Here is a 23,940-nt window from a genome sequence, read left to right as displayed (position 1 = left end):
GATCACCAGATATATCACAATCAGAAACATTTTATTTTAGAAAATACCTTCAAATCTGATCTGGATATTTGTCCAAAAGATGACTACTGACACACCAAACTAATTTTGAATGATCACCATATCTGCTGCATGTTTGAACTTCTTTCCTATGGAAAGCAAAGTATCGGAGAAGGGGAAGGGTGCTCACCAGCATCCCATGCTAGAATGGAGTAGGGATGCAAGGAGCACACAAGCTCAAACCTGTACATAGCCTTTGCAGCCTCTGCTGCACATGGTAACTGCTGGTGGAAAAAATCATGACAGGTTATTTTTGATGGTTTTTATCTAGTCCTTTTGTCTGATTGTTTGCTTGTTTTCTGTACTCTATGCTTCAAGCACAAGTGAATCATTCCTGTGTAATTTAAATTTTAAAAATTTTTGTAATTTTATTAAAAAAAAAAAAAAAAGATTGCTCAGGTCTAAACCACAGAACAACAGGACATTTCAGGTGTTTCTCAATCAAGTAACACCTCAAGCTTCACATGCAGAAGAGGAGGGATTCAACCACACCCTGAGATCCTTCAGTGCCTGAAATACCACAATGACTAACCTCAAGTCACCCAAACCTAGCTGGAAGTGTTCCATGACTATATTTTATTCAAAAACAAACAAACAAACAAAAAACCTTGTGTCTGAACAAAACAAATTTATCCTTCAGCACTTGACAATTACAATGAACACATCAAATTTGGGCACCTCTAGGTTACTACAGAGTTTCTTTAAGAAACAAAACTGACAGTACTGAATTTGTGGAATAACTAAAAGGCCCAGAACATCACATTTCACAAAAAGACTGGTGCTGTGCTGAAAATCCATTCTCATGGAGGTTGACAAGGAAAGGCAAGCATGTGGGTTTTGGTGATCTGTACTTCTGCTGAGAATATCCCTGGTGCACCAGGCTGCCCCAGGGCATAGAGAATGAGATGTAAAAACGACAAAGCTAGGCAAGCCACGACAACCTCACTGCTATTTATCTCAGACCAAAATAGCCCAAAGCTGATTTGTGCGACAAAGAACTGAATCATGCAAAAAATTGAACTCAGCCTGGATGGCTAGCCACACAAAGGAGTGTAGAGAAGAGAATACTGGAGTATAGGAGTTCTATGGAGAAATCATGAACCTGTTCTCTGAAGAGTCAATCCTTTGGTTTGCTTCTCCTTTTAACAGTTGAATGTAAGATACGAGAACAAGATCATCTGGAATGTGTGTGAGATTAGCTTACTGCTCTTAACAATGGGATGGATGTAAATTCACAGCAGCATGGTTGACATCTGCAAACCAACACCAGCTTCACACACAGTTAACATACATTTGTTCAGTGGTGCTGTTAAGGACATTCAGGGAGCTGATCAGGAACAACTAATTCATTTTTTTTTTTTTTTTTAATAATGGCCTTGGTGCAGACTGAGGGTAAAATTACACCTGTTATTACACTGGCCATGAACTTTTCTAGCTCATTGCCTGTCCTTGGTGTAGAGAAGGTTTAGGATGCACCTTTCATATCTTGCCCCTTCTTAACAGCTTTCCTCAGGAAAGGAAAATGTGCTTTGTGCTGCTCTCAATGACCTCCAGCATTCCTGCATACCTTGGGAGTGACTCTGTTACAAAACTATTTTGTATAAAATTAATAATAATAATAATAAAGAATGGGTTATACCAGCAAGGCAGTTTGCAAAGCCCGCCTTCTTGCTTTTACACTGCTTTTGCTATAGACGAGCTATTAGTCCCCCACTTTTATTAGCATTAATTCAGTGAACCAGACTGAAAAGAATGAATGCTTGGTAAAGGCTTCATACAGCAAGGGGGACACGTAACACGTTTAAACTGCAAATCAGCAGAAATCTTACAGGGCATATATAAATACAGATTTTTCATGTTTGGCACATCTTTAAAGGTAAATTGACCTACAGATCTATTTATTCTTTAAACATGTATGTTAAAAGTGCACACTTACCAGCATTTGAAGTCTGATAAAACATGAACATTTTCCCCCGGCTTTCACGCAGTACTTAGGTTCCACCTAGTGGCTTTCAACGGCAATAATGTCAGACTGAAGACTAAATGGCTTTTTTTTTTTTTTTTTTTTTTTTTTTTTTTTTTTTTTAATTGCCTAACTGCTTAACTTTCAAAATCTGTGTGTCTAATTGCAGAAATATTCTGAGAGTCTTCTTCAGACTCTTATCTTTCCATCTACCTAAAAGTTCTCTTGGCCCTCTGATGGGAACTCTCCAGCTACCTTTATTCTAGTTTAAACATCTAAGCAAAGTAGTCTTAAACTAAAGCTTATTCCTGTGCAAATGTGACTGAGAGGATGGGCTAGCTAAGAGCATTAGCAGCTTGCAGACAGGAGCTATGCAGTGCTGTTATGCCTGTTAAATTATATTTAACAGTTACCATATCCATCGCAAGCCATGCCTCTGCAGGATAATGTCTGGTCACTAGCAGAACTTGGTAACAAACCTGTCAGCACCAGTGAGATCTGTCTCATTTAACAGCTGACATTTTCAGCACAGACTCCCTGTACAGTCACCTGAGAAACAGGCAACTCCTAGACCATGATTCAGACAACCTATTTTAGTGGCTTGCCTTCAGGTGAGATCTGTGAGAAGTTTCTCATTTCCTCATTTCTATTATAAAGAGAAGCTTAAGGTCTTACTGATGGCATGGTCTCTCCATCAGCTCTTGAATCCCGCCCAGGGTGCCTGACAAAGACTGTGTGCTACACTACCTACAGCTTCCAGTGAGCTCGAAGCAGACTGTAAGGGAATCTGGAAGCAGGGAAATTATGATAGTTACAGACTTTGCACCTAAAAATCTACAGTGACAAGTAGCAATACCACCACAGAAAACTTGCTTTCAACACTGTTCTGTCCTCAGTATACATCTCACCCTGATGTTCAGCTCTGTTAGAGTGGATAAAGTAGGTTTGTTTTACTGTAGAAAGAGTGTAAGACAATTCTGCTCCTATCTAGTTTAAAGGGAAAGTTACAACACAAGCTGCAATTATATTTCAGTTCCCCCTTGCAGTAACAGAACACTCACCACAGACATTTTAGCCCTCTTTAGAAGAGTTTCACCAGCTCTAAAGAGTCACCAACTTCAAAGGGAAGGGGAAAAAAACCAACCATCAAAGAAATGTGAAACTTCACAAATGTATCAGCTGCCACATTAGAGGTCAAAAGCATTTTGATAAGATATTTTAAAGTAATTTTAGTGTCTTACATAAACAACACGACAGAGTTCACCAGAACAGGTTTAGTTTGTCCACAGAGATAATATCCATTTAAAGAGAAGGTATAATAAAAAAATATACACATATATATTAAAAAAAAAAAAAAAAAAAAAAGACCTAGCTCACAATCTGTGGAGTGTGGAATGAAAGAAAGGCCTTTAATGCCTTAATGCAGCTTTTTCGCTTCCTTCTTATTTCAAGGAGCTTTATTTTTGAGCTTTATTATTTTTACATGCAATTTGAGGCTTGTACCTAGCAAATCATGTCTGATTTTCTCAATGTGATTCCAGCGTTCAGCAGTGCTGCTCAGACTCATTATGGGGACTCATATGGGGAGCAGTGTCTCCCCATTTGGTTGCCTTTTCACCTTTTTGTAAGCGTTCATGGAAGAAGACTATATGCAAAAGACCATCTCTCATATGCAAAGAAAAGTGGAAAATCTTCAGTGGTTTCAAACTTCCTTGCGCTGTAAAAATGAAAAGAGAAACTGAGGCTACACAGTACCTATCTTGCTGTTGGTTTCAACATACACTCATGGTTTATTTGCAAGAAAATTAAACCCATTTTTCTGCAACAGCTATTTCACAAAACCTGTTGGGATTTACAACACCAAGCTGATTGTAATCTCTCAGTGTAAGCTGTTTGGGGTCCTGTTTGGGGCGAGGAGGGGGCTTTCAGAGCATCGTGCAGCCCAACCTCGCGAAACCTTGACTCGGCTCCCACTTCTCTGTAGTGGATTACATTGCTAGATGGTCTGGGGCCTGGAGAATACTTTAACAACCCTTGTGGAAACACTTTCACAAGCCTCAATTTGTCGCTGAAATACCTCTTACTGCCATAGCGTATTTAATTATGTGCAAATGTTAGTTTATTCCACATTTATAGCACCTGCACACACAGTTGCTCCAGCTTGTCGATACACCAGGTACTTCAGCTACCCCTGGGCAATATGGCACGGGTGAGCGTGCTGTTTGAGGGGACTCGGGCTTTGAATCCCATTCACCTCAGCTCTTTCACCTGAGGGTAAATTTGGGGGGCAGGAAACGCCCCCCACGACCCGAGAAGCAGAAGTGTGGGGCCTGCAGCTCCCTAGGCCTAAAAGGCTTCCAGCCTATGCGGAGCCCTGGGGGCAGCCGAGGCGGCACCGAGCCGGCCCCGGAGAGCGAGGAAGCCCAGCTGGGGCCTCCAGAAACCCGGCGAGGGCCTCCACAGCCCCGACTTAGCCGGGTGCCCGAGGAGCGGTGCAAGGCGAGGGGAAGCAGCCCCGGGGGCCGAGCACACGGCGCCGCCCGGCTCCGGCGGACCGCGGGTACAGCGGCTGTCGGCAAGGCTGGTAGTGATAGGTGGCTCCATAGCTCAGTGGTTAGAGCACTGGTCTTGTAAACCAGGGGTCGCGAGTTCGATCCTCGCTGGGGCCTGCAGAGCTTTTCCCCTCTCTAGTTTGCTTTTTTTTTTTTTTTTTTTTTTTTTTTTTTTTTTTTTTTTTTTTCCTGCCCTTTCCAAGGAGGTGATTTTCTGCCGGAGCCGCTTCCCTGCTGCTGGGCGGGTCTCGGTCCTACCCCGAGCGGAAAAAACACGCGTGTCCCCGGGGACGGCCCTGCCCGGGCGCGGCTGGCCGCCCCCCAGGCACCCACGGGGCCATGTCGGCCTAGGGCCGGCCTAGCGCCAAGGCGGCGTCCCGGAACGGCGAGCCCAGAAGATGGCAGCAGGAGAAAGCCCAAGGCGGTTCCATCCTAAACTGAAGCTGCAAAATGGTGTCATTGGCTTTGGCTCCATGTTAGCCTGAGGGGAGGAGGTGCGGGCCCAGCCCAAGCCAGGCCATGGCTGCGCAAATCAAGCAGATACACTTCTCCGGAACAAACACACTACTGCTGTTTGTTATTCTTCAGCTTACACCAAGAATAACACAAACCTTTCTCTCCGAATTCTTGCCGGTCCTTGTGCACATTAATGCCCGTGCATGAAGGAACTCTGCTGTTGCCACGGTGTCTACACCCCAGGAGGCCTCAAGGCCGGAGCCCTGGCCCCAACACCACCTAAACCCACGGAGAGAAAAGACTCAGCAAAGGAGAGGTGGTGTGCCCAGGAACCTGCCCCTGCCACCACGTCCTTGCTGTTCTGAAAGGTCCGTGCTTCTGTTCCCTCTGGCGGTGGGGGGGGAATGAGTTTGGTGCAGTTTATGCAGTGGAAGAGGCGTACGCAACACAAACTGCCCCACGTCATGGCACGCAGAGGGACAGACTCCAGTTGCAGGTTTTTTGTTCTACTAGAAGCCAGATTAATCGTTCGATTCAGTTGCTCAGCTATAACTGGCTTTTGGGGGGATTGCCTAGTTTCTGTTCCTTCAGTTTGGGTTTTGATGTGTTGGTGGGATTTTTAGATTTGCTGAACATTTCCAAGCTCATATTGAAATCCTTTGGGACCCACAGGTAGACCTACAACTTCGATAAAATAATAAAATCTTTTTATTTTTCTTTTCTTTCTTTTTTTTTTTTTAATGTTAATTGTATCGTCACCTGCAAGACAACTACTTTTAAAATATACTTTAACTGAAATGCAGTGCCAAGGACCGAAAAACTAACCATGCCAAAAGAAAGGTGAGGCCAGTGACATATTCTTGCATTAAAGATGCAAATCTTGAAATCTGGAGGCAGTTGGATTTATTAGGCAGACAAACACGGTCAAAACTTAACAGTGAATGTCCATCAGACTCTCATAACTACTTATGCCAGAAAAGTACATCACAGCAGCATTTGCAACGAAAGTTAATATTAGGAAGTTGGTTCTGTTAAGGTTTAGTGGAACATATAAAGACCGCTAACACTGACATAAATGGAGGAGCACCTGAGAGCAATATTGAGCTCATCCATGAAAACATACTGGCATAACAAATCAACTGATTCTTTTTTATTTAGTTGATATTCAAAATTTGTTTCACCATCTTATAAACAACTTTTGCTTTTTCAAAAGCTGCTGCTTAATCTACTCTCTTTCCTCCTCTTCTCCAGTTTCTCTTGGTTCGTGTTGCTTTCTTTGGAAGAAGCTTCTTGGTTCCAGTTAGGTGGGAACTCTTTTTTGGCACAGATGGTGCTGTTGTAGTTCTGGAAGCCCTTGCGACCTTCTTTTTCTGCTTAGGCCTGTCATGTTCATCTTCAGCCTTGACTTTTTGTGTCTTTTTACTGGATGGAGCTGTTCTCACAGCTGATGCTTTCATTTTGGGGGATGGCGTCTTTTTAGCTTTCTCAGAAGAAATTGTTGAGATGCCTTCAGCAGGGGTAGAAGATTTTTTCGGAGGTTTGGTTGAAGGTTCATTAAGCAACTCAAGGACAGTCTCTGAGAAAAGCAATTAAGATGTTTCATCATCCCTGCTTTAAGGCAGAAGGCTAATTTAGAAAATTACTGATATAAACCCTTAGTAGAGGTATAGCTAAGAAAAAAAATCTAACATTCTAGGAAAAGAAATACAGACTGTATAAACATCTTTTCTTCTACCAAAAGACCCTTGGGTTTCTTGGAAATTAAATTTGTTTAATCTTAGAAAGTATGAATTTAGGAAAATAAGTCCAGAAAGAATACGATGAGGCCTTGCAGACTGCTCTTTGACAAATTTAACAGTATGGACTTTTCATGTTACGCTAATATCTGGAAATCCCAGATAAGAAAACTTCAGCTTGCTGAACATTTTCTACTCAATAATACGATTCAACCCCTGCTATAGTTGCAAAGGACCTAAAACAGAAACGCCAGAGAAAGGATCAACTCCCCTAGATTTACAGAGAAGGGATTATGTTGTTTGACCCAAGGAGCTTGTCACAGAGCACTCAGGACAGGCCCTCAGAATTTCGCAGACCAAATGCCTAAATCAAAGCCACCAATTCTTCTGTGATGCCTGTTTACACTGTTACAGAATTTCTAGGTTGGAAGAGACCTCAAGATCATTAAGTCCAACCTCTGACCTAACACTAACAGTCCCCACTAAACCATATCCCTAAGCTCTACATCTAAACGTCTTTTAAAGACCTCCAGGGATGGTGACTCAACCACTTCCCTGGGCAGCCCGTTCCAATGTCTAACAACCCTTTCGGTAAAGAAGTTCTTCCTAACATCTAACCTAAAACTCCCCTGGCGCAACTTTAGCCCATTCCCCCTCGTCCTGTCACCAGGCACATGGGAGAACAGGCCAACCCCCACCTCTCTACAGCCTCCCTTGAGGTAGCTGTAGAGTGCGATAAGGTCACCCCTGAGCCTCCTTTTCTCCAGGCTGAACAAGCCCAGCTCCCTCAGCCGCTCCTCGTAAGACTTGTTCTCCAGGCCCCTCACCAGCTTCGTAGCCCTTCTCTGGACTCGCTCGAGCACCTCCATGTCCTTCTTGTAGCGAGGGGCCCAAAACTGAACACAGTACTCGAGGTGCGGCCTCACCAGAGCCGAGTACAGGGGGACAATCACCTCCCTAGCCCTGCTGGCCACACTGTTTCTTATACAGGCCAGGATGCTGTTGGCCTTCTTGGCCGCCTGAGCACACTGCTGGCTCATATTCAGCCGACTGTGACCGGCCTCCAACTGGATTTGACTCCATTTACCACGACTCTTTGGGCCCGGCTATCCAGCCAGTTTCTAACCCAACGAAGCGTGCGCCAGTCCAAGCCAAGAGCAGCCAGTTTCTTGAGGAGAATGCTGTGGGAAACGGTGTCAAAAGCCTTGCTGAAGTCAAGGTAGACCACATCCACAGCCCTTCCCTCATCCACCCAGCGCATCACTTTGTCATAGAAGGAGATCAGGTTCATCAAGCAGGACCTGCCCTTCGTAAACCCATGCTGACTGGGCCTGATCGCCTGCTTGCCCTGCAAGTGCTGCGTGATGACTCTCAAGATAATCTGCTCCATGAGCTTCCCTGGCACTGAGGTCAAACTGACAGGCCTGTAGTTTCCCGGGTCAGCCCTCCGGCCCTTCTTGTAGATGGGCGTCACATTTGCTAGCCGCCAGTCAGCTGGGACCTCCCCCGATAGCCAGGACTGTTGATAAATGATGGTAAGCGGCTTGGCCAGCACCTCTGCCAGTTCTCTCAGTACCCTTGGGTGGATCCCATCCGGCCCCATCGACTTGTGCACATCCAAGTGCCGTACCAGGTCACCAACCATTTCTTCATGGACAGTGAGGGCCACATCTCTCTCCCCATCCCCTTCCACCAGTTCAGGGTACTGGGTAGACAGGGTACTGGGTAGTTACTTGACAACATTTAGAAAAATTCAGAGACCGGGGTTAAGAAAAGGTACAGCATCTAGTAGACAATAGAAGCACACATTAAACATGATTACCTAACTTCAGGACACGTCCTGCTCAGTGCTTTAGTTTTTAAGATCACTAGCAATGTCAATCACATATATGTAAGACTTGACAGTTTCGTTTCTTGGTGAAATTTAAGGCTAACAACTTACTTGCACGTGGAACAAATGGTATCCGTTTACTCTTTATTTTCACTGGAACAGGCTTGTATTTACACTTCCCTGGTGGAGCTCTCCTTGAAAAAAACAAAAAGACATGCAGATATCTGAGAAACGGTTAGGAAGTTTATTTATTCCAGAGGCATATATCAGCCTTCCTACACACACACACATCCCTTGCCTCCACCAGAACAGGTATAAAAGGACTTTAAGCACCTAGAGTGCTTAAAGGTGGAATTTGAGAGCTTCATTCAGGGGTACAAACAGTAATATCCCTGCCTGAATAGCAACAGCAACTGGAAGACTACAGGTTCTCTTCTACCACCCTTCTGGTAAGCTTTCTGCCATCACACAGTCTTTATTCGACACTGATAGCTGAACTGTCAGCCTATGGGATACTGGCCTGCCTGCACGGCCCTGTGGTTCACCACTGAATTCAAGGCTGCTGACTAGGTGTGTTCAGCTACGTCCTGCTGCTGGAGGCACAGCACAACACTGGTTCCAGAGGCTTGGTGATATAGTGCATGGATTGAACTCCAGCCTAAAAAGCCAGTTTGGGTTGTTCTCTCACTCTGGTTTGGAGAAACAACCAGGTTCAGGTTGTAGCATCCCACGCTGAGGTGGAAGAGTCTTACACGCATATGCTTGCACATGAGGCTTGTCAATGACAGAGTGCTTTCCACCCACTGCTGGTGCAGCATAAGGAACTCCATCCATGTGGGAGAATATGCGCAGCCAACCCCACAGACGTTGGTGTGATGTTCAAAGGGTGCTGCTTCAGACACAACATTGTGCTGCAGCAAGAGCTGAGCATGAGGAAGGACAGAAATGGGCAAGGAGGCAAGAAGTGATGGCTGCAAAGAAACTCTAATCCAGCTCCTCTCCTGGCACTCCCTGACAGCTTCCTACAATATGAAAGCACCCCAAAAAAAGCATGTTCCGTGACAGTAAGGTGGGCTACAGAGACCTACATTTGCCTATGTTTTTCTGTTCCCCACCAAAGGAACTGCTGTAAGATAAATAAAACAGGCTCTTCCAATTTGGCATGCTTGGTAGCACAGAGCAAAGCAGAGCATGACCTCAGGCATCACATTTTCTTGTAATTAGCATTCTCCTTCAGACATGGGCAACTGCCAAGGAAGTGGTTCCTCCACTCCATTTCAATTAAAAAAAACAAAACAAAACAAAACAAAAAAAAAACTACTAAAGCAAGGTTGATAGTGGCTTTTCTTTTTTCCCTTCTGCCTCTCCAAGTTTTAAAGCAGCTCCTAACACCTTTTCCTTCCACTCCTAACTGTGAGGGAGGTGAAGGAGTGAGGGAATGTTGGTACCAATCTGGGCAGAGGCACACCAGCCCCTCTGATGTCTCTGAGAGCATGGCTGGAGGGGCAAGCTGACCAGGCTCTGATGCCATTCATTTTCCTGAAGGGTTCATAGGGAAGCCAGAGCTGCCCTCAGGCAGATGCCAGTGCCCCCAGCAGCACTTCAGAGCAGGCGTTTGTGTGACTTGCTATCCTTGCTGAAGCGTGAGCTGGAGGCAGGGAGTACCCAGGCTGGACCGAACAGGAGCCTGTTAGAGGAGCTTGTCCCAGCCACAGCTCCCTGTAGGATGGAAATGGAATAATCCCATAAACAGCATGACATTGCAGAGGGGAATGGAAAAATCTCTGCACATGGTATGATCAGAAGACCAGTGTGCAACCGAGGATCTAGAGGTGTTAGGAGTCTGCTCCAGCAGCAAGCTTTGCACACCCTGGACAAGCTTGTGAAGAATTTATTTAACGGAACAGGTGAGGGCAACACTGGGCAGCACAGCACCAGGCTGAGGGAAGACAGAAAAAAAAAAAAAAAAAACATGAATAAATTGTGCCCAAACCTTCTCTAGAACTGATGGATATGAAGCTCCAAAAAGCACAGGGAAGAGGTGGCCTCCTTCCAGAAAGGCTTTCAGAGCAGTGAAATCACCATACTTTCTGCCCCCTGTGGAGTCAGCCTAACGTGGTGCATTACATCTCCTCCTGGAGAGGCTCCCACAGGCTGCTTGGGATACAGAAAGCTGCATGTCTCCCTTTACAGCTAGAAAGAAGAGGATTTACCATTGTGGTAGTCTTCATGACACAGTAAGGAGTGGCCTAGGGGCTACAGGGCTTTTATTGATGATACAGGGCATGCTCAAATAGTCAGTGCTTATGCAAGTTCACAATATTTTATTTTTAGAGATTAAAACATTAGGGTTGGTGCACCACAGTTTATGCAACTCAAAGGCTTCCTGGCAGACAATAAGCTGTTAAAAACAGGAGGCTCCTTGTAAACAGTTGCAGAAAATGCATCTAGAGTAAAGGACTCCAGGTCCTATTCCCACCACCTTGGCACACAGCTCAGGTCAACTACCTAGCTTTGGACTTTTAGATTTAGCTCCCCAAGAAAGCATTTCTTGTTTTCTTGGTGTTGTTAGTGTCTGAAATCTCAGCAACAGGAGACAGACACTTTATCTTCTTTTCAGGGTGATTTGAAAAATTTGAAAAACTCATTAAATGCTTTTTTAGCGTGATCCAAAAAAATGCTTTAAGTAAGAGCCAAAAGTTTGGTAGGGGAAAAAATTGCATAAGCATGCTTATTATTGTAAAAGCAGACTTTTGCAGGGATAACAACTTCATGGGGAAAAACATCTTGCTTGGAAAACTTGGGTTCAGGCTCCAATTATTTGAACACTGCATGAAGCACCAGGTTTCTTTTTCCCTCATTAGAGGGCTTTCCAGATAAAACTGTTAACTGCTTTTCAAACTTTTGTTTATTAAAAATAATCAAAATACATCACAAATATCTTATTTCATTTCAGGTCTCTGCCAATTAAGGCAAGCATTTCTGAAATTTCTCATTAGACAATTAATTTCCACCAATTTCAGGGAGAAATGGGTATTTAATTTGCAAGAAATGATCTTGCAACCTGTTTCCCCCTTCAGGCCTTCAGCTTTAATTTTCATCCGTACAAGATCTTCCTCGAGGTCTCTGCAATAAGAGCTAATTTTCCTTCCCAGTTTCCGTGGAGGGGAGGATTTTCACATGGAAAATTAAACAAGGATTCAAAATTACTCATCTGCCTGCCATGTGGTGTTTCTTAAGGGCACATGACATTGACTCCTGCAAGCCAGTTTTCCTTTGCATACCTTTAGGGATAGACATCCCTCCAGTCCTTCTGCCAAGTTAGAAACAGCAGTAAGTCACCACTGCCTTTCAATTACCAAATGACCAGCAAAAGATCACTGTTAGAAGGCCTGAGGAAGATTCACAGCTGATCTTGTCAAACACCACTGGCCTTACCATATAACAGCAGAGTTCACAGGAGCCCGAGGCCAGCCTCAGTAGACCATTCTACATCTGTTTTCCATTTAATTTGCTTTAGGAGCAGGGAGTGGTTAGTGCTGCTTTGACCATCCAGAATACCAAAGTCCTTTGTAGACAGAAACTGGGTGGCATGAGGGTTGGCAGTGCCTCCTTTCTGCGACAGATGCATGATGCCCACATCTCTGGGCAGGAAGTCACCTACCTCTGCACAGCCCATCCACTGCCTGCTCGTGCAGGCTGGAGGACCACCTCAGGCACACCTGAGTCTGAGAATACAAGTCCCAGTAGGACATGTGGTAAGAACTGATTTGTGTCTTTAATTTGCTAGTAAAAAAGAAACAGTTTCAACCTTTCACAACTTAGTCTAGGTTTGAACTGCTGAGATGGACCAAGAGCCATAAAGACCATAACTATTTGCTTTCGTGTTGCCATGCATCAGCCTTTTCCTGTGTGTTACTATTTCATGGCTTATCAATTCATTTTCTGACCTCCATTTCATGATGGAAAGGGAATTGATGGCCAGCACAAAGTTTCTTTGTGTTTTGTTGTCTTTTTAAGAGAGAGAGAGAGAAAAAGAGAAGAGACATTAATTTGCTGATACCAAATTAATTTTTATTTTTACAAAATCCTTGCTTCAAGCATAGACAAACTGTTCTCCCTCATGACCTTGAAAAACATGGATCGTTGTTTTTAAACACCACTGTGTTATACTTCAGACATGCAAACAAGATGACATTATTTTGATCCTTACTGTCCCAGACCCTAAAGATCTGAACTTGGTCCACTTCTGGGTACACAAATATGATAAGTGAAGAGTATGTTCACTGAAACTGATAAAAGTTGTGCCACACATACAGTGGGTCAGCAGAAACCAAGGTCTGGATGTGGAGGCTAGTGAGATTATGCATTGGAAATACTTTGCATTCTGTCTACTGTGATAGCTGAAGAATGCGAGGTGATTATAGAGTTTGGCAATGAAAAACCATCTTTAATTACTAACCTTGCAGGATCAACAATTTTGTAGAGAGATCCATGTGGTGCATAGGCACTGGGATAAGAAGTAGACAAAAAATACAGCTCACCTAAATGGAAGTGAAAAACAAAAAGCAATTTCAGATGCAAGTGCCCAAACTGAATCATGGTTCTCCATTTCACTCCGTTTTCTGTCTCTTCATTAATTCACATGGTTAGAAAAGAAAACCCTGTCAGCCGTTCCCTCAGTTGCCTCTTACTTCCAAGAAGTGGGCTCTGGTCTCACCTTGCCCTGTGCAGGTGGACCTGGGAACATCAAATGAGCCCCTGGTTGCAGCACAGCTCCACAGAGCCAGCAGCCCTTAATCAAACAGTGCATGAGAAGGGCCTTCGTTACCTCATGTTGGTGGCCTTCCAAAAGGTTACTTTCCTATGTAAAAATATGTTTTTTAAACTTGTTTACACCAAAGAAACATCCAGAAGCTACAAATTAGAGAGGGGAAAACACACAACAAATATTTAGCCATCTCATAGTGGTACCAAATATATACATATATATATCCAATGAGCTAAATTGGCTATTCATGCAAGACAGAAGCTTCTTATTACTGTGTGGCTGCTGAGACCAACTGTTCCTGATGCCTTTTCCTTCAGCAGCCACTAAAACAATATCCAGGCAAATTATAGTAGCTTGCAGAAAAGGCAACACTATTGTTGCATTTCAAATTACATTACAATACCATATTATTTTCTAAAATAACAGTCAGCGGAAGAGACACTTAACATCCCCTCACTCCACGTGTTGTTAGAACAGTTAAAAATTGTACATATTTTGCAACAAAGCCTACATCTGACAGATGTGAGCTAGCCAAATGATCTAATATCTTTTCATGACAAGCAAAGCACTTTTCTGCTAAATCACAAAACATCTGAGATCTCTCAAAAAATTTGATGTCGTTTTTTGTGTTGCATAGAACTTAGTCAGGAGACTGATCAAAAGTGAACAAAGTATGCTTTGGTACTTCTGCCCTGGTGGAAAAGTTCTGGACATCACAACCATAGTAATCCTTGGCACCGAGGCATTTCCACTAAGCTTTGAATTTAGCATCTGACTTCATCCCCAAATAAAGCCTTGGTCTATAACTCAACAGTGTGAAGGGCTGGTATTGTGAAGACGACTGAGGAATTTGTACTACTGAAGAGAAAAAGATTCAGATAGATTATAAAACTGACAATATAATTTCCAATAAAGTTGTGACTAGCAAGATACTTCACCTGCTTCATCCTCAGCAAATGAGATGATGAATTTGCTATAAGAACTGATCATTCCAGGGAAAGCACAAACTTTCGTGCTACTAATACAGATATCTCTCTTCTTCCACTTATTTCTCTTCTCATCCTCTTGTAAAGCCATCAGTCGACTAGATGAAAAGTAAAATTCTGTGTTTTATGTTTTGGTTATCAAGATTAGTTCCTGGCAAAATCATGCATTACTGAAATAAAATGTCAGTGAGCACCCTGACTGTTGACTAGCTTTGTCTTTCAGAAAAAGAAGCCCAACCATAAGCAAACTTATCCTAAGGACCCTAACCTTTGAACAAGTTTATATCCTCACCAAAATGCTGTTGTAATGGTCAAATCTCTTAATCTAATTCGCAAACATTTGGGATTCTCATTTACTGCAGCTCAAAAGGTTTCAGGATGCTCTGATACATTTAAGGTAAATGCATGTGCATTTGGGAGATGCAATGGGAGATGCAAAGAAAATGGTTCTTTTTACCCATTCATGAAATCGCCAAAAATATAGAGACCGTTCAAGTTGGGTGATTCACATCCTCTGTATACATAACCTCCAGTCACTGACTTCCCCACGTTGCGGCCATATGCATATATTGGAAGAATGTCATCTGTTGAAGAAGCATGAGAAGTGAGAAAAATTACATCCAGAGAAAAATCTAAGAGCAATTGTTCACTAACACCAACGGGCACAAAAGCGATGAGAAGAACTGGTACAGTTGAATAAACAGCACGGTAAACTTCAACGGGGATTCAGTAATCTACTCCAAGACAGAAAGGACCCAGGGGCTTTAAAGAGCTCCCTGTAGCTCATCAAGGCTTAGTCTTGATGAGCTTTTATAAGATGTAGAACCAAGATTGTCTACATCAAGCAAGCAATGGCTGCAGGAAATACTATCTTACAGGTCTGTCATTGCACCAATCATTTTAACAGAAAATGTCTTTACAAATTCCAGTATTTCTACAGAAGGGAATACAATCAAACAGTCAGCTCAGCATCTTCATAGGTTTGCTGCCATTCTCAGCACAGAACATGCATAAACATGCAACCTACAAACAACTTTAGAAGCCATAAGGCTTCTGAAGATAAAGGTTTTGTCTCTGGCAGTGTCAACATTGAATTCAACCCTTTCTGGAAGCACAATATCAGAACCCACAGAATTTTGGTCTTGTCCTCACTTTTTTCCCCTGGATCAAATATCTCATCTTCAATCTTTAACGATGAGCATAAAGACCACAAACATAGCTCATTAAAAAATTAACAGCAAAAACTAAAGCGGATGTGTTGTTAGTTGACACTTGGGCCATTGATAAAAGTGGTGATTTGTTTTTATTTAAGAGAGCCATGTGGGTACCAGCATACCAGAAGAGAAATGTTGATGACATACGTGGGGTGTAAATGCTCACGCAAATATTTCAGAAACGTGAGCTTAAGACCAGATGTTTCCTTCCAACAGCTTAAGGGGCTTTATGATACACAGTTCTTCTACCATGCTTTCCAATAACCACTAGTAGCCTCTAAATAAACCAGCATATCACGTTTGTACTTAAACTCAATCCACTGCCTTCCTTGGGAAAACAGTCTGCAAAAGGCTTTGACCCTAACCTCCACCTTCAGAACAGTGCATAACAAGGAGTTCCCTAAAGAGGAAGGGCAGCATTTTATACCAACACTTAAAGGATGGTGAGAAGGGATTTCTGCTCTTGATCTCCACTTAACACCCAATGCTGGATTGTTTAGCTACATGGAAAAAGTAATACTATAGTCAACCGAATGCATAAAGTGACCTTTTGTAAGCTTCTTCCTTACCCAAGGAGGAATTGCGGCAAAGCTTCGTGTCGTAGCATTCAAATCCCTCCTTTGCTCTCCAGCCATAGTTTCCTCCTTTAACAATGATGTCAATTTCTTCAAACCTGTTCTGCCCAACATCCCCACAGAATATCCTCCCTCTTCCCTTCTTCGTGACAGGGTCCCCCCTGTCAACAGCACAGCGCCACATATTCCTGACCCCATAAGCATAAACTTCAGGGCGGGCCTCGGGATCGGACACAAAAGGGTTATCAGGAGGGATGCGATAAGGCTTGCCATCAGGACTTTCTCCATCCACATCAATCCTCAGGACTTTCCCCAACAATACACTCCTAAAGAGAACAACAGATAAAGAGATTTATAAAGCCCAATGTGAGAGACAGCTGAAAACATGGACAATTCCCTCCTCTTCCCTCTTTCCAAAGGAAAGGATTATCTGTCTAAAAGAAATAAAACAGCTGGTATGTCTTCCAAACAAGCCACAGAAGACTCTCCCCCACATTAATGAATTGGATACACATAGCTTCCAAAACACAAAATTTTAACTAATTTTGAGATACTGTATTGGACTACTTGCAGATGAAATAGCACTTCCAGGAAGCACCCTTACTTTGCTCTTCCACACTGTCTCATTTCCAAACCCTGTGTCTTGATGGACAAGCTCAGGTTTTTTGCATGTACTCCTACTTACTTGTTCTGAGCATTCCCAAATTTTCCAAAAGGGTCTCCAGCTTTCCCTCCATCCCCTGTGAATACATACATATAGCCGTCCACCCCAAAGAGCAGCTGCCCACCATTGTGATTTGCGGCTGGTTCTTCAAGTTCCAAAAGATTCCTAATAAATAAATAAATAAAAAGGATTACCTCCAGATACAGTTACTGGAAAGACCTGAGGTAGGCCACAGAAATATTGCGTCACTTCTACAGAAGAAAGCAGCATTTCCCAGCTGTGCAGACCTGTCAGCCCTGTCAGATATGGTGCAAGGGCTGAGCTGCACCCTATTTCCTGGGAGCCTGCAGTATAGTGCTGGCTGCATGCCTTACAGCAGAGCTCTTTGCAGGACGGCATCCCTCGATGAACCACGTTTGCCACGAGGCATGCAGCACACTCCTGCTGAGTGCACCATGCCTTTAACCTGCACTGCATTAACGCCTTTGTGCTAGCTAGAGTTGTTGCCCTTTAAATTGGGACTGTGGCAGGTGGCTTCTCTTTTACACAAGAAGCAGCTGGTGAATCTGAGGGACTCAGGACCATCTCTGGGGGTTTATATGGCAACGGTGAAACTTGAAAGAAAATAAGTCTGCTATTAATAAATTATTCTCCATAACTAAGAATTAGCCTTGGTGGAGGGATGAACAGCATGGGAACACATCGGATCAAATGAATATATAGTACTATAGTGAAACAGTTTCTACTGTACAAAAAACTTCCAAGGCACTTGTTAACTCCACAAAAGGAGTAAAGCTATTACCACTCTTTAAAAAGGTAGGAGTACAGGACAGAAAGAGAAGATGACCTGAAAGTCTAGATCTTGGGTTCTATTTTCTGTTTCATGTCTTAGCTTGCTGTGTGGCCTTGAACTAACCTGCCTCTGGTAGCTTTGCAACAGCCCTAGTCATGTCCCTAGATCAGGGTGACTGCACATGTGCAGATTCTGCAATGGGGAAAGAAGGGGACAGAGGAAGTTATTTCTCATCATGGCATACAGCAGCATTCAACATGGGCTTTACCTTTCTGAGTGTGGATCAGCTTTGTTGGCATCAGAGCCCAAAACCTTCAATTCACTGATTCTGACTTTTTCCACTTGCTTCTTATCCATATATGAATAATAGATATAAAATTTCCCGTTGTGCTTGTAGTTGGGGTGGAAAGCCATCCCCAAAAAGCCTCTCTCGTCCCCTATCCACGGCGTAGCCAGCACTATGCTTTTAATATCCAGAAAGGGCTCCTCCAGCCGGCTGCCATCAGGTAAGTAGACCCAGACCACCCCCAGCTGCTCAGCTACGAAGGTGCGGTGGGTACGGTCGTTGGCATGCAGCATGAGCACCGGGTTCCTCAGCCCGTTGGCGACCTCGGCCAGGCAGAGCTGGAGGCAGCCCTTGTGGCCCTCCGCCACCGAGCCCAGGTTGCGGTTGAGGACGGCGTTCTTGAGCACGTTGGGGAAGCAGTAGTCCTCATCGTGTAGTTGAAGGAGGCTGCAAAAGCTCGTCTTGTTCCTCTCGCAGCATTCCCAAACGCGCTCATCGCTGGTCAGCAGGCTGATGGCGGAGCGGCAGTTGAAATGGAACTCAGAGCAATAGTCAAAGCAAAGCCCGGGAAGGTTCCTGAGAGGCGTTCGGGGGTTTTCAGCATCGTAGAGATGCGCAGCATATGGAGAACATTCCTAGAAAGTAAAAGAAATCAGATGTGTGGCAGTGTACACACGTCCAGGAGAAGGCAGGACTCCTCTTCATGGGAGCAAAAAAAAAAAAAAAAACATTAAAATAAAAAATAAGACAGCATAAGTCATTTTTGAAGTGGAGTAACAGAAAAAGTCACAGAAAGTCACTCAATATATGGCTAAAGAGGATTTACAGGTCAGTAGCAGTTTCCTTATCACAGCACAATCAGCTTCACCAAAGTTCCCAAAGGAAGGATGTCTGTGGAGGCTGTGTATTCTCCAGTGCTCGAGGTTTTTAAGGGCATGACAGAATCTCTTCTACCAACCTGTTCTTACCTTTCCTTTTAGAAATGTCCCTCTGTTCCCTCTACTAGATTTTCCCAACAGACTGGGAGAATTTTCTTGCTCCCTCACTGCAGCAACCTATTGCTCTACAGAGAACTGCGGACTTCGTACCTAAGGCTTCTGCAGACCAGCAGTCCCAAATGTGAACGTACCCTTCAGGTCAGACAGTATCACTGCCTTTTCCAGATGTATTTAGGATTTCACTTCGTTAAGTTAAAAGTGAAGGACCTAAATTCTGCAAAAAGGTTATTTTACTGGTTTTCATGCTAGTAGCCTGAAGCAGTTTACCCAGGGCTTTTAGTGGGCAGATGTAATAGAAAGTACATGGACAAATCCAAGAATGAAGAATTATTATACTAGTATTTTTTTTCTGTTTCATTAACTAAATCTGCTTTATTAAATGAAAATAAACAAAGCTGGACCAATTATGTAAGCACTGACATTGGCTTTGTTGCAAGTAGCAGTCACTCCAGGATGTTAAGTGTGAAGTCTACAGGCATCCATTCTAAACTTAGTCTAGCAAACTGCTTCCTTTGCTCACAGGAGAACCCAAGGGTTTTTGGCCACACTAAGAACAGATACAACTCACAAGCACTCACACACTTTCCAGCTCTTACGCAGCAGTAGATTTCTCACTTTTCATCGCTGCTGTTTGATTATAAATCTGCACGGAACAAGCAGGTTTCCATTGCTTTCAAGTCCATAAGGAATCTCTCCTCTTCCCAAATCAGAAATCCCCAGGTTGCAAAGGGAAGCCAAGTCCCCCAGACCTGCTCTTGCAGACTGAGTCCAGCCCCAAACAGCTGAACCACACCATTTTTCCCATGCTTAAAGTCTTCCCAGAACAAGACAGGCACCAACAGGCCTTGAGTGCCTTCCATCCCCAAAAGCCAAAGCTCCAGGTAAGTGCCTTTGTGTGCTCATTCTTAAAGGAGAGTAGCTTGGGTACAGGCATTCAACAACACTCTGCTGGCATGACTGATCCATTTACCACTGCACACTCCCTCTGCTTTTGCCAGCATGCACTCACACATCCCTGAATGTACTGAGTTTCTGGTTATATCATGGCTTTCACAAAACACAGCACTGATCTCAAGAGATCGGGAGTGAGGGAGAGGCTGCAGCCCCCTCAGGACTCACCAAGGAAAGGTGGGGAAGAACAGACAAAACCTAACCTGTGTTGCATTTTGAGCCTGCGAAGCTCCTTCAATCCTTCGTTATGAAGTGATTTATTAATGTCTTTGAAAACATTTACCTTCCCTCGGTCAGTGGGAACAGAATTAAGCTCCCAGAACAGTCTGAGTGCTACCACCACCAATAAAAAAAAAAAGAAAAGAAACATCTTCCTCTGAAACAAGGCATCTTCTCACTGCCTCAGAGCTCCATCAGCTCTGTTTTGCTGGCAGCCTGCACTATGATGGTCTCCAATATGTCTCAAATAACTGTAGCCCCAGAGTAGCTACCATGCTTTTCCAGCCACCCAGCTTCCCAGGCATTATTTACCTGCAAAAAATAGCCTGCAGCACCCAGACCAGCACAGCTCACAAGGTGGAAGCATTCCTTAGAACCTGCATACACCCCAAGGATCAGGTGGCCTCGCTGTAGTTATTGTCTGCCTTCATTTTGCTCAAGTGTGCATGAAACAATACAATTAATCCAGCTACTTCATAGAGCAGTAGCTGCCCAGATCACGTTACTATTTCTTTGCTATTTTAAAAGTTTCTCTAAAAAAAAAAAAAAGAGCATGAAAAGAGCATGCATTCAGCAATAAAGTTAGGCCTCTGATGAAAGCTGGCTTTAGAAGTAAGTTAATTTGCCCACACCTTCACCCTGCTAACATCATGGCTTCAATCAGCTTGCAGAAGGCTTAATGGGCCTTTTGTTATTCATGATCATTCGGTTTTTAAGCCTTTCCTTTAGCTGCTTTCAGAGCACAAAAATCCTCTCAGCCCGTGGCCGAACAGCTGTCCTAACACACGTAGCAAGGTTTGCATCTGGGGCACTTCCACAGCCACGCTACTTGTACATCATCTCCTTAAGAACATTTCAGGCAGGTTTTGGAATTTCATTGTCAGTTTTGAGGCTAAAATCATCAAACTACACAGCTGAGGGTCAGACTCTAAACCCACCAATGCTTACAGAATGCCTAACTAGCAAAAACAACCCCAGATTTTGAGAGATGCAAACTGAAGTAGCTCCATCAGCAAAGCCAAATTGCTTTATAGGCTGCTTGGAAGCCTCTTCAAACCAGTTATTGAAAGAAATACATTTGGTGTGTTGTTACAGCAGGAAATCCATGATCCAGAACGCATCCCCACCTAATCCTCTTCTACCTGCAAGGAGACACACACAGCTCCATCGCCGAGGGAAGGCAGGCTCTGCGGCACGCTTCTGGGACCCTGCAGGACCGCTGGGACTGCTGCAGCTGCCCAGAACAGCTGCCTCTGTGCAGCTAAAAGCACACATTTTTTGTTCAAAGGAAAAGTTAGAAGCATTTTGTCTGCCAGTGCTTCTGAATCTAACCTTTCTGCCTCAAGCTCAAATAGCATCGGTAAGAAGAGATGCTACCCAGAACAGTTTATCCTGGTACTGCTGTGCACAGCAAAAAGAAGCACTTGGTGAAAGCACATCCTGGTGATATATAAATGCATCTGTCATCGTGTATTTGAGGGTGCACTAAACATGTCGACACTTCATGGGTAGCGCCTATAATTTATCGTGATATTGTGGAGAGAAGGTAGAATGGAGACTCATCATTTTCCATCCCTTCCATACAAGATTGTCAGTAATAGTTTGATCCAGCAGTGACATCCCTGAAGGGGAACCATGCAGTAGATCTTTGCTTCTCTGCTAATTAAACAGTGGAGCAATGTTTGCCAAATAACCCGATTTTGTTCCCATGCTTATCACCAACGTGACCAGGAACAGCAAGATGTAACACAACTGAAAGTTCCTCCCCAAAGACTAAACACCAATCTTATTTTAGTAAGAGATCAAAAGAGTATAAATGAAAATGAAAAGATTAAAATGTGTACTTACATTTATAAGAAATGTAAAATTCAACTGTGCACTGCAGAGCAACCAACTTAAGTCTAAAGAGGCAACAGTCACGTTTTTACACTGTTTCCTTTCTACCTGCAACATGCAGAAGTCTTCCTAAGCCCACCACTGGTGGTTCTGCAGGGACCTGCAAGGCATCATTTGCTGGTTTGCCAATTACAAAATGACAAAGAAGGCAGCTGTTACTTTCTCTGCCCTGGTGCTGAAAGGGTTTTCATCCCCCAAGCAGATACAAAAATCCCTGCCAGCAACCAAGAGAATGGAAACATTTTGGTGCACAGATAATGTTCTAGGACTAAGGAAAGAGTTTTTATATGTTTATATGTTCTTGGTAAAACTAAGTGTGGCTTTTGGCTGCTTGGTGTTTTGGCATGCAGCAAGTCCTGCTCTGCATGACTAACAGTTGTTAAAAAGACAGGTCAGTTCTGCCCTTTATTCGAAGGCTAAGGGGGGCAGAAGGGGAGAGCCCAGTCAGAACAGCACCTTTGGTCTTTTGTCGCTGCACCATGCCTGTTTCTGCCAGCCAGGTGGAGAGCGCCGATTGAAACGCAGGGACTGAAGCCTCAGGACCATGCAGCAGCTGCCTGAAACCACTGCCTGATGGATTTTGTTTTACTTGAGCCATCACAACATTTGAAATGTTCTCAGCAGGAGCACAATCAAAACGCACCCTTACTGGAACCCAGGGACCTAAATCCTGTCCTGATCATTCTCATGTTGCAGCATCCTGCAGAGTTTGTGGTGCAGCCCCTAGCAGCTGCAAGTAGAAAGTAAATACTGCTCTGTAACTCTCCCCTTTGTTACAGGAAAACTAGCAGAGCAGCAGGATTCCCATCATCACCTGAGCTGAGCAGAGCTTTCACATAAATCGTTATTGCTATTAAAGCGTCAGTGTGTATTGCCAGATACCACAAAGAGCTGTCCTCACACAAAGCACTTTGCAGAAGGCGTGCTGAGGACTCAGCACCATTACTCTGGCAGCCTGCTTTTCCCCTGCTCCCACACCTCTTCCGCAGCAGGACAGCTAGCTATGAGAGACTATCAGAACCACAGATGACCCAAGAATCAGCCAAAAACACAGGATACGGGTACTGATTTTCCACCCTACCTGACAGAGAATATCTTTGATATACGTTCTGCACAGTTTACGCCCCCGTGGATCGATGGAATCCATGATCTCCCGGTACTTTGCTGCAATGCTGGTGTCTCTCTCCTGGTCACAGCAGCCAAAGTTTTCATAGGAAGAGCAGAACTCCAAGTGAAGAGGGGGCTGAAAAGGCGGCCCGTAATCCAGGCACTGAGGGTGCCCCAGGAGACTGCCTACCCAGCATAACAAGGAGAGGCAAAGAAATACCCGTGAGCAAGAAAAGGAAGCTCTAGGGCTGCTGCTGCTCCTTCCAGCACATGGCCAAACATGCACTTTCTTCAGGGTAGGTTTCCTGAGGTCAGCTATAGGGAAATCCTGGGCCTCTTGGTGGTATGATTCAATCATTCTTTCTGCTTTATGAATTGCCAGCCACAGAGATCAACATTTGCTCAGGTTTGCTTACGTTCTCTCTCCTTTCTCTCTGAAGTTTACTATTTGGCTGGAGAGAAACCTTCCAGGCTGCCTCCTTGGTATTTCACACGTCACATAGCTGAGCCCTCCCCTCTGGGCTTTTCTCATGCCCCTAGAAGTGCTCACTAATCTAATCCCTATAGCTTAGTTTAAATCTGCTAAGAAATCATTCAGCAAGAAACACAAGCAATGTTAAAATGTAGCATATGATCCCTACATAGAGAACATGATCACCTCTCCCCACTTACAAAACACAGTTCTTCCCCATTGCTACCATTTTACCTGGCTTCTAAGCTGGGTCAGACTTGGGTCTGGTTTCATACAGACTGACCAGGGGCGGTGAAATAGAACCAAATTAAGGCAGTAGTTGGCCAGGGGTAAAAGTCATTTTAGGACAAAAATTTTTGCTACCCGCAAATCTAGGTGCGGATCTATGTTTAATATGAGAAGAAATTCAGAAA

The 23,940-nt window shown here is 44.0% G+C and overlaps 1 protein-coding gene and 1 non-coding gene across 2 annotated transcripts; one reads left to right on the top strand and one right to left on the bottom strand.

Annotated features, from left to right (window-relative positions):
- Positions 1 to 4,616: 4,616 nt before the first annotated feature.
- TRNAT-UGU lies at positions 4,617 to 4,689 on the top strand. The gene has a single exon. It is a non-coding gene; the product is annotated as a tRNA-Thr (tRNA).
- A 1,219-nt stretch (positions 4,690 to 5,908) lies between these two features.
- On the bottom strand, positions 5,909 to 23,627 carry HHIPL2 (HHIP like 2). Its single transcript, XM_035322789.1, is given in 10 exon segments — positions 5,909 to 6,278; positions 6,281 to 6,604; positions 8,707 to 8,789; positions 13,058 to 13,139; positions 14,305 to 14,450; positions 14,810 to 14,936; positions 16,136 to 16,467; positions 16,827 to 16,970; positions 17,867 to 18,519; positions 23,030 to 23,627. Coding segments are annotated over 10 exon segments (2,319 nt in total). The 5' UTR covers positions 23,414 to 23,627; the 3' UTR covers positions 5,909 to 6,234.
- Positions 23,628 to 23,940: the final 313 nt, after the last annotated feature.

This window comes from Oxyura jamaicensis, chromosome 3 (assembly GCF_011077185.1).
Source record: "Oxyura jamaicensis isolate SHBP4307 breed ruddy duck chromosome 3, BPBGC_Ojam_1.0, whole genome shotgun sequence".
NCBI classification, from domain to species: Eukaryota; Metazoa; Chordata; class Aves; order Anseriformes; family Anatidae; genus Oxyura; species Oxyura jamaicensis.
The sequence above is the reverse complement of the archived record's forward strand: the minus strand, read 5'-3'. Positions and strand labels throughout refer to the sequence as shown.